The sequence below is a fragment of the Gymnoscopelus microlampas genome (assembly GCF_963454915.1).
Source record: "Gymnoscopelus microlampas genome assembly, chromosome: 14".
Taxonomy (NCBI): Eukaryota; Metazoa; Chordata; class Actinopteri; order Myctophiformes; family Myctophidae; genus Gymnoscopelus; species Gymnoscopelus microlampas.
Genome location: NC_139951.1, coordinates 28,483,500 through 28,497,726, shown reverse-complemented (window position 1 = coordinate 28,497,726; position 14,227 = coordinate 28,483,500). Strand labels below are relative to the sequence as shown.

At 42.3% G+C, this 14,227-nt stretch overlaps 1 protein-coding gene across 1 annotated transcript; it reads right to left on the bottom strand.

The window, feature by feature from the left end:
• Positions 1–3,613: 3,613 nt before the first annotated feature.
• On the bottom strand, positions 3,614–13,977 carry eme1 (essential meiotic structure-specific endonuclease 1). The gene is made up of 9 exons (XM_084079518.1): positions 13,787–13,977; positions 11,828–12,686; positions 11,105–11,232; positions 10,294–10,383; positions 9,666–9,787; positions 7,252–7,396; positions 5,999–6,114; positions 4,718–4,907; positions 3,614–3,978 (listed from the first exon to the last, which is right to left on the bottom strand). The coding sequence occupies exons 2-9, from the start codon at positions 12,666–12,668 to the stop codon at positions 3,802–3,804; spliced, it is 1,809 nt and encodes a 602-aa protein (XP_083935644.1). The 5' UTR covers positions 12,669–12,686; positions 13,787–13,977; the 3' UTR covers positions 3,614–3,801.
• Between the last annotated feature and the right edge of the window lie 250 nt (positions 13,978–14,227).

Here is a 14,227-nt window from a genome sequence, read left to right as displayed (position 1 = left end):
TGCGGGCAAAGAGAGACAGAGAGAGAGATCACTCTTCACGCTGATGAGAGGTCCTGACTCCCGGCAGTGCCTGAGTTGTGTAGTTAAGCAAATACAAATAAGACTGAACTGAATTTTGGGGTGTCCCCTTCATCAAGCCCTTCAAAGACTACCCACTGAGAAACTGATGGCCTGGCTCTGGCTCTCTGTGTGTGTGTGTGTGTGTGTGTGTGTGTGTGTGTGTGTGTGTGTGTGTGAAGGAAAGACGAGACAAGAGAATGCCATGGGAAGATTTCACTGCACGCGAAGGCATCTTCTTTCTCGCTTGTGTCACCAATACATGTGCCGTCTAGGCTACATGCACCCATAATGCAATGCACACGCACGCGCACACACACACAATGAGAGCCAAATTCCCATGGGATAATCTGTCATTATATCACACTTCACAGTCATACATTTTTAATGGAACCGACACCGGGGCTGAAAAGCCTGCATCATCCTAACCAACCCCTACTCCACTGCCACACCTGAGAATGAACAAGTCCTCCTTCTATGACATTTTTATTCCCTTCAAGGTTTTTTCACTACTTAAAGCATCCAAGCCTTAAGGAATGAAACTGCTTAATGGATACACTTGCTCCATTTTGAAATCTTAGCATAAAAGGAAACCCTCCCATGCTCATCTGTGACATTTATCAAAATCTTTTGCAGCTTCTCTATGCGTATTTATCTTTCACGTCCTTAGCTTATAGGATACATTTTCTGCCTGCCTGATCATTTATCCAGCCTCCAAAATCCTGACACATGCTGATGTTTTTTTTCTTCCCCCATCTCCCCATCTGACACAAATTTTTAATCCAGTTTTCTGTGTGGCGCAATTCTGCCCCCTGCTGTGCAACTGCTGTCATACGACAGACTTTATGCACCCTTTCAGTATTTCCCACCGGTCTGACAATGATAATGGATGATTTAACATACATCCAGTCTATTTTATAGATTTTTCAGGTTTGTTTATTCGGCAAGTCCAGTTAAAAAGTACGTCCCCATGTATGTGAGTAATCTTTCATTACACGTTGGACGCGAACACATGACAGAGCACACTTGAAGACTATTAAGACACCTTGAAAAACAGCCATATTTGAGCAGCCCCCCCCCCCCCCCCCCCGCCACTGATGTTCAGTTGTACCACGCACTGGGCTGCCTTCCATCCAGTTTCAAATAAAACACTATTTTTGATCATCATTATCTCAAAGTGGAGGGCTGCCAAATGCCACTTCCTTAATCCTCTTCCTTCCCCGTGGAACATAAAGCTGACGCCAAATACCACGCTTACATGTATATGTCAAGTCTGTAGCAGTAATCAAAAAAAGCTCTTAAGTTCTAAGGCTCTGCTATTCCCATCTCTGTTCCAAAGATGAAGCCTCATTTCATTTTGAGACGATGTCAAAAAGAGAAGGACCATAGGGAAATATAACCTTGCTTGCAGTGCGTGAGGCATTTACACACAAGATTCACACTCCTTCTCTTTACCCATTACAACACCATGGCACCTATGAAATCTTGATGAGCTCATAAAAAGGATAAACAATACAGATCTACACAGTGCCTGTGGGTAGATCTATACCTGTGTATCTCAATTGTGTGACATGAACTCAGGACAGCACAGGGATAACTGCCCACTCTTCCTTTACAGGAATATAGCTATAGCTATTCAACATCAGACATGATGTTTTAATAATTACCCAATTCAATATTAAAGAGAATTGCTTCGGGCCAATAATGATAGGACAAATCAGGTATTACATACTGTGCAATTACCAATTACATACAATATCTTATATATGTGAGAACATTTTCTGTGAGCCTCCAAGGTGGCGGTGAAATTGAATTGAAATCATCCAATGTACATAACCATTTGATAGCATCTATCGCTCTTTGCTTGCTCCTTAACTCATTAAGACCGGGAATGAATCTGTGTCTTTTTTAGATTTCTTTGGCTATTCAAAAATAGCAGATCTACAAGCTCATAGCACAGCACCGAGTACTGCACTATGAGCTTGTAGATCTGCTATTTTTTTGAAAAATCGTGAAAATGTGTGCAAATCTTTGAATATCTATTTTTCTCCATAGCGAACATTTTTTACTGTTACATCATCTGGGGGGGGGGGGGGGCAAAATATTTTGAGATGGGGGTCGGCGGCCAAAATTCATATAATTTTGAGGGTCCGCGGCCAAAATTCAGATAAGTTTGGGGGTCCTTCACATGAAAAAGTTTCAAAAGAATCTTAGGATTTAGAAGACATGTGTAGAATCCCCCAGAAGCAAAGATTTGAGTTACAAATGTTTGCTTTAAAAATATATATATATTCGAAGATTTGCACACATTTTCACGATTTAAAAAAGAATAGCAGATCTACAAGCTCATAGTGCAGCACTCGGTGCCACGCTATGAGCTTGTATATCTGCTATTTTTGAATAGCCAAAGAAATCTAAAATGACACAGATGCTTCACCCGGTCGTAAAGTGTTAAGCCGACACCTATTGCCACGTGTAAGGCCCATTGCCAATAGCTATACTCTCGGAATGCAGGACCATGGAGTGAGACATGTTGCTCATCTCTTAAGCCCATTTAACGGCTCGTTTCCCATCACTCTTTCCTCGGTTCCAGGCCCTCGCCGCGTCACTTCTTGGTCAGATTCCATTTAGCTAATGCATTGGAAATGAGCCGTGGGCATTGCAAAGCGAAGCGAAGCCGAGTCAGTGTTTACCACTGTCCACTGCACACTGTGAGAGCACACACACACACATACACTGAGCATGTTGATGAAGACACAAGACACAAGAACGAATGACACGGAAGGCTTAAACCATCTAGACCTGGAACGCATCTGTGTCATTTTTTATTTCTTTGGCTATTCAAAAATAGCAGATATACAAGCTCATAGCTCTGCTATTTTTGAAGAAACGTGAAAATTTGTGGTAAAATCTTGGATTAAATATTTTTTTAAATCTGTAAAAAAATAAAATAAATGTAAAATATTTAGTTCCAGGAACCACTAGAAGCAAAGATTTGAGTTACAAATATATGTGCACAACTTTTCATGATTTAAAAAAAATAGCAGATCTACAAGCGAGATTGTATATTTGCTATTTTTGAATAGCCCAACGAAATCGAAAAATGACACACAGATGCGTCCCCAGTCTTAAAGAGTTAAGGGCTGCAGCCACAAGTAACTGAGTCGTAGAGGGGTTAACTACTTTAACCCTGGTGTCCCTATTTTGGACATGTTATTATAGGCAAAGATGTTAAAATAAAAAAGGCAGTAGCAGATCTAGAAGCTCACAACGTGTCGCGGCGCGTTGTTAGAAAGATTTTGTGGTTCAGTGATTCACAACTGTGAGATGATGCGTTATGCCTCAAATAATAGCTACTTGATTAAAAAACACTCCAGTTATCCTTCAGTTATAACAAGGATAAATCACTGTGCAAACAGAAAGAATGCTTTAATTTGTTAGAGTTAAATCAACATAATTATACCTACTAACAACATGAACGAGAACTCAAAATTGTGCACGGATTTGAACAAAATCCTGCATTGCACGTAGTAATTACAACAACAAAAAATGGAGGAATGCCATGGAAGAATCACAATTTCTCAAATTAAATGGCAAAACAGTTTAAAACGCTTTAATAAAATTACTTAAACTGATATAGTAACCAGATTGCATTAAATTCACCAGTATGAATTTAAACCATAAGGATAACAGTGTGGTTACTGTGATACTCAGGAAAGATCAAGGGAATACCGTCATGTGAGGTCACATGTTGGAATCCAACGCCTGCTGAGGATCTGACGACGTCATCATTAGAAAGAGACGCTTGGAAAGCTCGGGCCCAACCCGGCGTGTCGTGGAGGTCACGCCCTCGCCGCGGCGAATCAGGAGCTCTGACAGCAAAGAGGCCTTTTCGTGGTCCGTCTTGCATCGCCGGTAAGCCTGAGGCCGACATTGCAGAGACCATGTAAGAAGATAGCATGCCACGCTTGAAGACGTACTGTAAACATTTCTCCTCCGTAAGCAGGGATTCAGGGAAAACATTAAGTATTTGGATTTGTGATATGGCGCTCTGTTTTAAACAATTAGTAAAACTATGTAAAATTATGATGTTTAGGAATTGTCATTCTAATCTAAACCTATGTTCCTGCAGTACTACATACCCACTTTGACATCATTATTTCTTTAATACGTTTCTCTGAAATGTATTAGGGTTTTATGGAAGCTGCTAATGAGAAAGCATTCTAGCATGCTATTTTGACCAATTCAAATACTAAATAGAGCTTGACTTCCACTTATATTATATATTCAGTGTCGCGCACCGAATATAGCCGATCAAGAAGATCACAACTAGCCTGGTAAACCATACCCCAGATTTGGATAAGTTGGACTCCAGTATGGAATCCAAATGACTGAAATGAGTTCTGGCGGCTGAGTACTTTAATCAATGTTGCATTACATTCACACACCGACCGTGGACGCAACGAGCGACCATGCAAGACACCAACCTGCTCATCGGGAGCAGTTAGGGGTTCAGCGTCTTGCTCCAGGACACTTCTACACTATGCCAGGAGGAGTCAGGGATCAAACCGGTAATCTTCCCTGTTCCCAAGCAGCTGTTCTACCTCCATGACACGTGCGTGCGTGTGTGCATGTGCGTGTGTTTGTCTACAGTGATTACCTGATGGAGGAGCTGTGGTGAGGGGTAGGCAGCCAGGATGGTTGCGGCCATATCTGGGCTGACTCTGTTCAACTGTTGGATCTGTCTCTTCCACACCTGCAGCAGCCCCTTCCCAGCTCTGTCAACCCGCTGGCCTCCAGCCCACTCACTCTCCAAGTAGAAAGAAAAGACTGTGTTGTCCCTCTCTCGCCTGCAACGCATCACACACACACACACACACACACACAAATGTTTGTTTGAATGTTATCATTTGAGAGAACGTGAGAGTTATATTAAAAGACAACGAGACAAGACGGGGTCTAATGACAGCGTGGCTTCCATATGGGTCTCAGACTTCATGTCCATCATGTATGAAGTCAGTGCTTGGACGTCAATCATCTCATCTGGCCAAGGTTTCAGCCCGATTCGACTTTGACTTCAAGTATAAAATTGAAATTACCACGTGAAATTAAGGGGTGTTTGTTACTGGCAGCGCCCACAAGAAATTTGCCAATTTGTCAGCCAATTGGTCCAGCGGCCAGCCGTTTACGAAATTACCCGACAGACAGAATCACATACAGACCCTATGGTAAATGGTAAATGGTGCATTTATATAGCGCCTTTATTCCAAGGCAATTTACATTCACCTATTCACACACACATTCATACACCGATTGGTGGAGGAAACCATGCAAGGCACCAACTTCCTCGTCGGGAGCAATTAGGGGTTCAGTGTCTTGCTCAAGGACACTTCGACAGTAGCCTCGATCTCCAGGCTTTTATTTTTTAGTTTTGCTAAAAAAATAAAAGCCTGGACCAGCGAGTCGATGTTCCAGGCATAGGAAGTGGGGAGTCATCCTCAACCAACCAGAGTGCAGTGGGCGTCGCTCCAAATGTTATGCGGAGCTGGGCGGGGGTGACGGTCAGATCGGTGAACCAATGGGATCCCACGCATTCTCTCTCCGGAGATGTTAAACCCGCGCCTCTATGCCAGATATCAGACATGCTAGGGCAGTCTACTTCGACAGTAACACTGGGGGAGCCCGGGATCGAACTGGGAACCCAAGCGGCCACTCTACCTCCTGAGCCACTGACACCGCTGTAGACGACTGTAGACTGTAGTGTAGACCAGTGGTTCTCAAACTTTTTTGTGTCAAGAACCCCCAAAATTAAATACATTTGTCCGCGGACCCCCCATCTCAAAAGAATGAGATGGGGATCCATCTCATTCTTTTGCATTTGTCGCGTGACAAAGTACTAGGGCTTAAGTTGTAAGCCCTAGTAAGAAAAAGACTTGCTTACTTGAAAGGGGCTTCTGCAACTGCTTTGGTTGACATGGCGATGTGATCTGAAAACTCTTTCCAGGACGTCAAGCAACGGACCGAGACTCCAGTATGGAGCTGGAGGTGCACCACAGCCTGAGTGGACATTGAAGGACAATTGAAGTAACACGTTGGCCACTTAAGCCCTGGCATCCCAAAATGTCTCACGTTTTTTTTTTATCTTAAAAATAAATCACACATCTACATGCTCACATTGCACGGTCTACCAGTGACATCATCGACAGGCAAGTTTCGTAAATAAAACACACATTTTAAAACTTTACTTTTTATTGATACAAGAACATATGGCTTCTATTTCAGTGTGCTATCTTTCTAGGAAGAGAAAGGCTGTAGTATCTATTAGCCCTATTGATGATGTCATTGGTACGCAGGTTTCTGAACTGTCCACCGCCCACCTCTGAGACAGAAATGGTGTCATCTTACAATGAGCGTTTGTGAGGAGGACCAATATATAGCTCTTTTAGTGTTTAACAGAGAAACAAAGAAAAGAGTCAAGGAACAATTCACGTAACCATATGGATGAGTGTGCACTGTGCATATAAATGGATGGATATTTCCTGGGTTATCAGTGATAGGAGAGGCCAGGTAAAGATAGTAGTACTGTGTCACAGAGCTATATTGGTACACAAATGCTGTGCCGGTTAGCAATGAATAAATCATCACACTGCAGAGAAACCCTTAATATCTAAATACTGTGAATGAAGTGTAGCCCTAGTTCAGTGCCTCTCAAACTTTTTCATGCCAGGGACCCCCAAATTGATATATATTTGTCCGCGGACCCCCATCTGAAAATATCTTGCGCCAGGGACTCCCAGAAGCAAAGATTTGTGTTAAAATGTTCGCTTTAAAATAAATATATTCAAAGATGTGCACGAATCTTCGAGATTTTTTCAAAAATAGCAGATCTACAAGCTCATAGTGCCATGCTATGAGCTTGTAGATCTGCTATTTTTGAATAGCCAAAGTATAAAAGGTTAAAGTGGTTAAAATGATTGTGAGGCTACATTAACACATTTTGCTGGGGACCCGCTGGAACCCCTCCAAGGACCCCTGGGGGTCCCCGGTCCCCACTTTGAGAACTAATGCCCTAGTTTACACCACACACTTAATAGTTTTAATTCCCTCAGCAAGTTTAATTTCCCTACCAGGAAAGATGATAAATTATGGCCGATATTTATTTTCCTATCCATACATTTCGACTAGTCAACCTACCTCCTCCACTTCAACACGTGACACCTCAGGTAGTGTCAACTTTCCATCCTTCTTCCCCTTCTTTCTCACGGCTCCTTTTCCAGCACCTTGCTCCTCCCTCAGGACTGCCTCTCGAAACTTCTTCTGGGTTTGGGACTTGTGAGATCTGGGGGTAAAATAAGGTCCTGTTTAAGTATCTACTACACACAATATTATACTTTTATTTTGGCTCAATTTTTTGCTCTTGTATCTAATGTTAGTGTCGCCTTGCTAGTGTTTTTTAATGCTACTGTCCTTGAGCAGAGAGAGAGCGAGAGAGAGCGAGCGAGAGAGCGAGAGAGAGTCTGTCTACACCTTAAACCCAGTTGTATCATATTGTCTCTGTTGGGTGAAAACCTCATATGCCCAAAAAACAAAACTGTTACTTTTCAGGATTCAAATAAAAAAATAGCAAAAGTAGCAGATCTACAAGCTCCAATACCTACGTTTGATGCTTTTGTGTGACGCTGTAGTATCAGTATGATCAAGTAGGGTTTTAATTTATGAAAAAACACAAAAAGTTTGAATAAAATGGAGATAAGAGGTTTCTGCTCAACAGCAACAATATGTCAGATATTGAGTTACAAATCTAAAATGTCATCGCTGTCACTTCAATCACTGAAACCTTGTATTTCCATATTTAAACGTTTTGTTGTTTTGCAAAATATCTACACGCTCAAATGTCGCGATACGTTGTGAAATGTTCATATTGTTTGTGTACTAAAATGAAAAGTATTAACAAGAGATTTTGACCGAATAAAAACTACTCTAGATCCATTGGAACACAAGTTATTCTTTCCATTTCCTGAAAAGTAACGTGCAAAGTTCCGTATTTTTCGCAAAAGGAGGATTATATACTGACCCCGAGGGGTAATTACTTCTCTGCATTGACCCATCAGTGTACTGCTCAGGGTGACCACAAGGGGGAGCAGTTGGAGGTTAAGTGTCATGCTCAGGGGCACTTAACAGGTGACATGAAGCCGGAAAGGCAGAGGGTCGAACCAGACGGCTGCTCTGCCTCCTGAGCCACTTGCGCCCCATTATGTTTCAAGGCCTTGTGTAATGATTTGATGATGATGCAATGTACTGAGTCATTGCGCACAGTTACACAGACAGCCTCTTTACAATAATTGTACAATCTTTCTAAGTTGTATAATTATAAAGCAGCAGGCTACTTCATAGCTAGCCCACTTTACCATCATTCTCCATTACAGCCATTTTAACCACTTAAACCCTATACGCTTTGTTGAAGTGAGCTGCACTTGGTCCCCTCCTTTTTTCCCCTCTACACCAAATCTGTTTTTTATAGCCAATCTGCAAGCTCACGCTCACGTGTCACAACGTGATGCATTGTGAGCTTAGATCTGTAGATCTGCCATTTTCTCCAAATGTTCACCCATTAAGACATGCCCAGAATAGAGCTGCAAGGGTTTATGTGGCATCTGTGCATCTACAGATGATACCATTAACTATTCTGTTCAAAATCTACAGTATATCAAATGCCAGAGCTGATCAAGAATCATGCATCATTGGCACAACATGGATAAAGAATTTATGATCAACTGCTGTCTTCTCTTAAGGCAAAAAAACAAAACAAATCTATATAAGCTTTAATAACTTTTTCTTTTGCTCTCCTTTTGCTGTAACGGTGTTGTTAATTTGCTGGGATTCCAATAAAACATCAGAATTGTGCTGCATCAGCCATAACATGCTGTGGGCGCTAATGGAATATGGAGCACAAATGCTTTACTTTATTACGGTGAAATGTTGATGTTTGTTTTTCTCATTTTCATTTCACAGTTTGTCAAGGAAAAGTGCTACACAATTATAATGACTTACATAAGATTATTTGTTTCAACTCTCCTGCTAGGCTTTCACTTCACTTGGCATATTGTTTAAATGTTTGCTCACCAGGCATTCAAACTAAATGAAGCAACTCATTTTAACCCATTAAGACCTGGAACTTTTTAGATTTGAGCTAAAAAGCATTATTTTACACTTTGGCTATTCAAAAATAGCAGATATACAAGCTCATAGCGCGGCACCGAGTGCCGCGCTATGAGCTTGTAGATCTGCTATTTTTGAAAAATCTAAGAAATTTGTGCAAATCTTTGAATATATATATTTCTAAAGCAAACATTTGTAACTCAAATATTTGCTTTTGGGGGTCCCTGGAACAAAATATTTTGAGATGGGGGTCTTCGGCCAAATACATATACATTTTGGGGTCCTTGACATGAAAAAGTTTCAGAACCACTGATATAGAAACATGTTTTTTCAAAAAACTGTTAGGATTTAGAAGACATTTTGTAAAATCGGAAACTCAGGCCATAATGGGTTAAAGTAACTCTGCTATCTCCCCAGTTCATATTGTAAAGTAGAGTTCCTTTCCACACCTGAAATACTTCTCCAAATCAATAACCACCAAGCTGAGGATCCTTCCAGGGTTATGGGTCTGCAGAGTACGGACCCAGGAAGTCAGAGTAGGACTACAGTCTACCGCTCCAAACTTCTGTTCCTAGGTTAGGTAGGGTCAAAGGAGAGACAAAAAGTGGAAAAGATACTATTCAAATATTAAAAACCATTGTCTATACTGTAAATGACACCCACTTTGCAGTTTATGTAGGGAGGAGATGGACCATTAAATGCAGGATATTTCAAAGAGAGGCCAGGTTATAAGTCAGTATCACAACATACAGAAGCAATAAGGTCGATCGGCTCTGTGCATAACTCCCAGTTTTCAGAAGGTGGCATACCCGTTTCCTGGTCCAGTTTAGTTTCCCATAGCTTTGTTTGATTGGCTCAGCAGCGGGTTTGAACTGGAAACATTACATACATCACCTTCACATGAGGTTCCAGTTACAAATTTGTTGCTGAGCCAATCAAAACAAAGTTATCTAAAAATGAATCGGAGACAGGTGTGCCACCTACTGAAAACTGGGACTACGGTTATGTACAGAGCCATTTATGTTGTTGCCTTGTAAGCAAACATGAAGTGTGACACTGTGCAGCAACCCCACCAACCTGAGTGTAGCTGTGGATCAGACTTATAAAGTCATCAACTGTTATCTGCATCACAACCTGAGCTTCTGGTGCACAGTCCACATCATCTGACTGGGGGTGGGGGGGAAGAGAGAGAGAGAGCGAGAGAAAGACAGAGAGAAGGATAATAGTTTATTAACAAAGAACAACAGGAATGTGTAGAGTTTGCATGTTCTCCCTGTGTCTCACAGGGTAGGTACCCTCACAAAACATGCCATAATCCTGGTCTCTATACTGCCTCCCCCTGGTCAGCCAGGGCGCCTGATGGAGGGGAAGGGAACTGGTTGGAATAACATGTTCCTTCCACGCGCTACGTCCAACCAGGGAACCTCCCCCCTGTCGGGTGATAAGAAGCGGCTTGCTAGCTCTCATGCATTGAAGGAGGCATGAGCCCGGCTCTAGGCTCTCCCTAGGCTGGCAGAGGGAGTGTAGCACCCAGGATTACATAGACAATTGGCACTGGGTGAAAAAAATAATTAGAAAAAAATAAAGAACAACAGGAAAACATATTCTATGTCAGCATGTAATAGTTATAAACTATTTATACAGAACTTTCACAAAACAGGGTTTAACGAGTGCTAAAATATAATAAGACAGAGGCAGTAAAATAGCTTACTGTAAGAGATAATAAAAAACAAAGAAAGAAAAGACCAGTCTAAAAATGACTTTTTTTTAGAAGAGATTAAAAAAAAACTGACTGAAATTGACTGCCAATATAATCTCCTCACACAAGTCTTTCCAAAGAGTATAGGAGCCTTGAAGGCAAAGGCTATGGATCTGAGTATGTGGTTACCTGTGCGGAGGGAGATCTCCTAACCCAGGTGACACTGCGTGGAAGTGGTTGTTTCTCTATAGCACAGCTACAGCCCAGAGCCTGCAACGATGCCAGCAAAGTTCCCCCTCCTTCCAACTGTAACAGGGCTGGGAAAATAAACACAGTTACACAGTCAAACAAACAGCCTACAAAACTCCAGTAAAATCCTTAACCTAGCTTACAGTCCCTGCAGGGCACGTAATGAGATAAGTAAACACTCACAGGCTATGATTCTCATTTTAAATTATTTATGCTGTGCTCATAAACAGACCAAAGTAAGTATTTGACTTAATCCATTTAGACCGGGAACGCATCTGTGTCACTTTTTGATTTGAGCTAAAAAAAAAACATTATTTTACATTTTGGCTATTCAAAAATAGCAGATCTACAAGCTCATAGCGCGGCACTGAGTGCCGCGATACAAGCTTGTAGATCTGCTATTTTTGAAAAATCTTGAAAATGTGTGCAAATCTTTGAATGTATATCGTTTAAAGCGAACATTTTAACTCTAATCTTTGCTTCTGGGGGGTCCCTGGAACAAAACATTTTGAGATGGGGATCGGCGGCCAAATACATATAATTTTGAGCACCACTGATATAGAAACGTAATTTTTTTCAGAGGAATTTAGAAGACATTTGTAGAATCGGCTTCAGGCCTTAATGGCTTAACTTGTGCTTCTACTCACTGCTGCTTAGCTTTACCTGGGTCCACGACCACCACAATGTGTTTGATGCACTCCTCCGGCCTCAGGGCTTTGACCGTCTCTGCCAGGGCTTTCCGCTCGGCTTTCTCCCTCTCTTGTTCCTGTCTGCGCGCCTCCTTGTCCACTTGCTGACGCTGCCTGGCATCCTTCCTCCTCAGGGCCTCCTCCCTGGAAGCCAAGATCTCCTCCGCCGTCCTCTTGGACGTCTTTCTCTTCTTGGCAGGGGACGTACTGTCTGTGCTCGCTGCTGCCCAGGAGGAGGTCGTCTGAGGCAGCCGGTGTTGATGAGGTAAAGCCGCGTCTTCTTCTCGGTCGTCCAAATCCCCCGCTGCCTCCTCCGTCCCCCGCTGAGCATGAAGGGAGCTGAACGGGGGCTCTGCCTTTGAAAAAACACCACGCGCCGTTTGATCTGGCCTGGGTGGATCGGCATGGTGCGGCTGATTGTGTTTGCCGTTAGTGACGGCAGAGGGCACACAAGCCACGCTTTCTTGTCTCATTTTGAGTCTCAGTGCGAGAGGAATGTAAGGCGCGTCATCTTCAGAGTCGCTACTGACCATCATGACAGGTCTAGCAGCAGGTCTACCTAAACACAGGTCGCCCTCAGCTACCCGCTTAACAGACGTGACAGGGGAGAGGGAGGCAGCTACGTCTGTATCACAGCTGGCCACCTCTGTATCACTCAGTGCCTCTGTGTCGGAGCTATCCACCAGGACCACTACGTCTGCTTTCTGTGTGCTGTTGCTGTTGGAGTCTTTTCTACCTTGACGACTAGGCTGGAGCAAGTCAAACAATGACCTCGGAAACTCCTCGTCACTGGAATCACTGCAACGACTGGCCATCGTATGTCAGCCACAGATCTACGTTTAAAATACAGAATGAAACATACGATAAGCTGATATGAATACCACAGTAAAACATCGCAGCATCGGTTAACCCATTCAGTCCGGGGAACCCATCTGTGTCATTTTTTTATTTTTTATTTTTAACCATTATTTTATACTTTGGCTATTCATAAATAGCAGATATACACGCTGGTAACACGGCACTCTAGATCTGCTATTTTTGAAAAATCGTGATAATTTGTGCAAATCTTTGATTATTACATTTTCTAACTCAAATCTTTGCTTCTGGGGGGGGGGGGGGCTGGAACAACATAATTATTTTTGATGGGGTCGGCAGTCAAATACATATAATGTTGAGGGTCCTTGACATGAAAACGTTTGAGAACCACTGAGATTCAGAAAACTGTTAGGATTTAAAAGACTTTTGTAGAATCGGCCTCAGGTCTTCTTAATTTTAAAATGTAATTAAAAATGTATTTAGTTTAATAGGTTAAAACAATGTGTCTATCCCATTGAGCATTGGTTCTCAAAGTGGGGCCCGGGGAACCCCAGGGGTACTTGAGGGGGTTCCAGGGGGTCCCCAGCTAAATGATGGATAGGAACCAAATGGACCCTTATGGGTCTGTAACTCTGAGAGTGTACAAATGGTACCAAATATGTACACTCTCAGAGTTAAATTAACATTGATTTTACAATATGAATTGGGGTCCCAGAGATAGAAATGCCATTAAATGGGGGCCCGTAGCCTAATGCATGTCAAACTGGGGGTCCTTGAAATTAAAATGATTGAGAATCACTGCTAGAGCCGTACAAAGTCGTACCTTATATGGGGGGTTCCTGGCTTATCTTTTCAAATGGGGGTCCGCGGGCTAATAAGTGTCAATTTGGGGGTCCTTCATCATGACCTGATGAAGATCTATATGATCGAAACGTTGTCAAAATAAAGAAAGTCTCTTTGTACCAAATCCGCTGTGCGGGCTCCATCCATTTTTATAATTTGGGGGTCCTTGACATGAAAAGGTTTGAGAACCACTGCCATAGAGTGGGTCTATCCACAGTATCCACAATGAATGGGTTTTGTTGTTAGCACCGCGTCACTTATCCACTGTACTTACTGTAGGCTGCTGCAGCCAGGCTCCAGGTACGAGAACTCTGTACAACACCCGTCAAACTAAAACATCTCGTTTAGAAGATAAGTACGTCACGTTATTGGTCCAAACAAACACTATGTTGCTACAAGAAGGTAAACGGACTGCGTGTGATCATAATAATAACTATGTTGCTGCAGGGCAGACAGACGACTACTTTTGTAGCTTTTGTACTTTTGTTTTTAGATTTCCCCGCGTCCGATGGGGAAGCATTTACACGTTACACCGGTAACCAAAGTTGCCAGATTGTGTGAGATAAATAAGCAACCAGGTCTATGAAAACAAACCCAAAAGAAGCGAGCACTTCTTGATTTAAACAGCACTTCAGTTGTGTTGTGAGCTTGTAGCTGCTATTTAAAATGAAAAAACTTGCAAATTTTGAAATATTTTTGAAACATTCTAACAACA

Coding starts and splice junctions, on each gene's coding strand:
- eme1 (XM_084079518.1), bottom strand. CDS start 12,668: ATGGCCAGTCGTTGCAGTGATTCCAGTGACGAGGAGTTTCCGAGGTCA. Junction 11,233..11,827: donor TGTGGTGGTCGTGGACCCAG/GTAAAGCTAAGC, acceptor TTATTTTCCCAG/CCCTGTTACAGTTGGAAGGA. Junction 7,397..9,665: donor GATTTGGAGAAGTATTTCAG/GTGTGGAAAGGA, acceptor TTTTACCCCCAG/ATCTCACAAGTCCCAAACCC.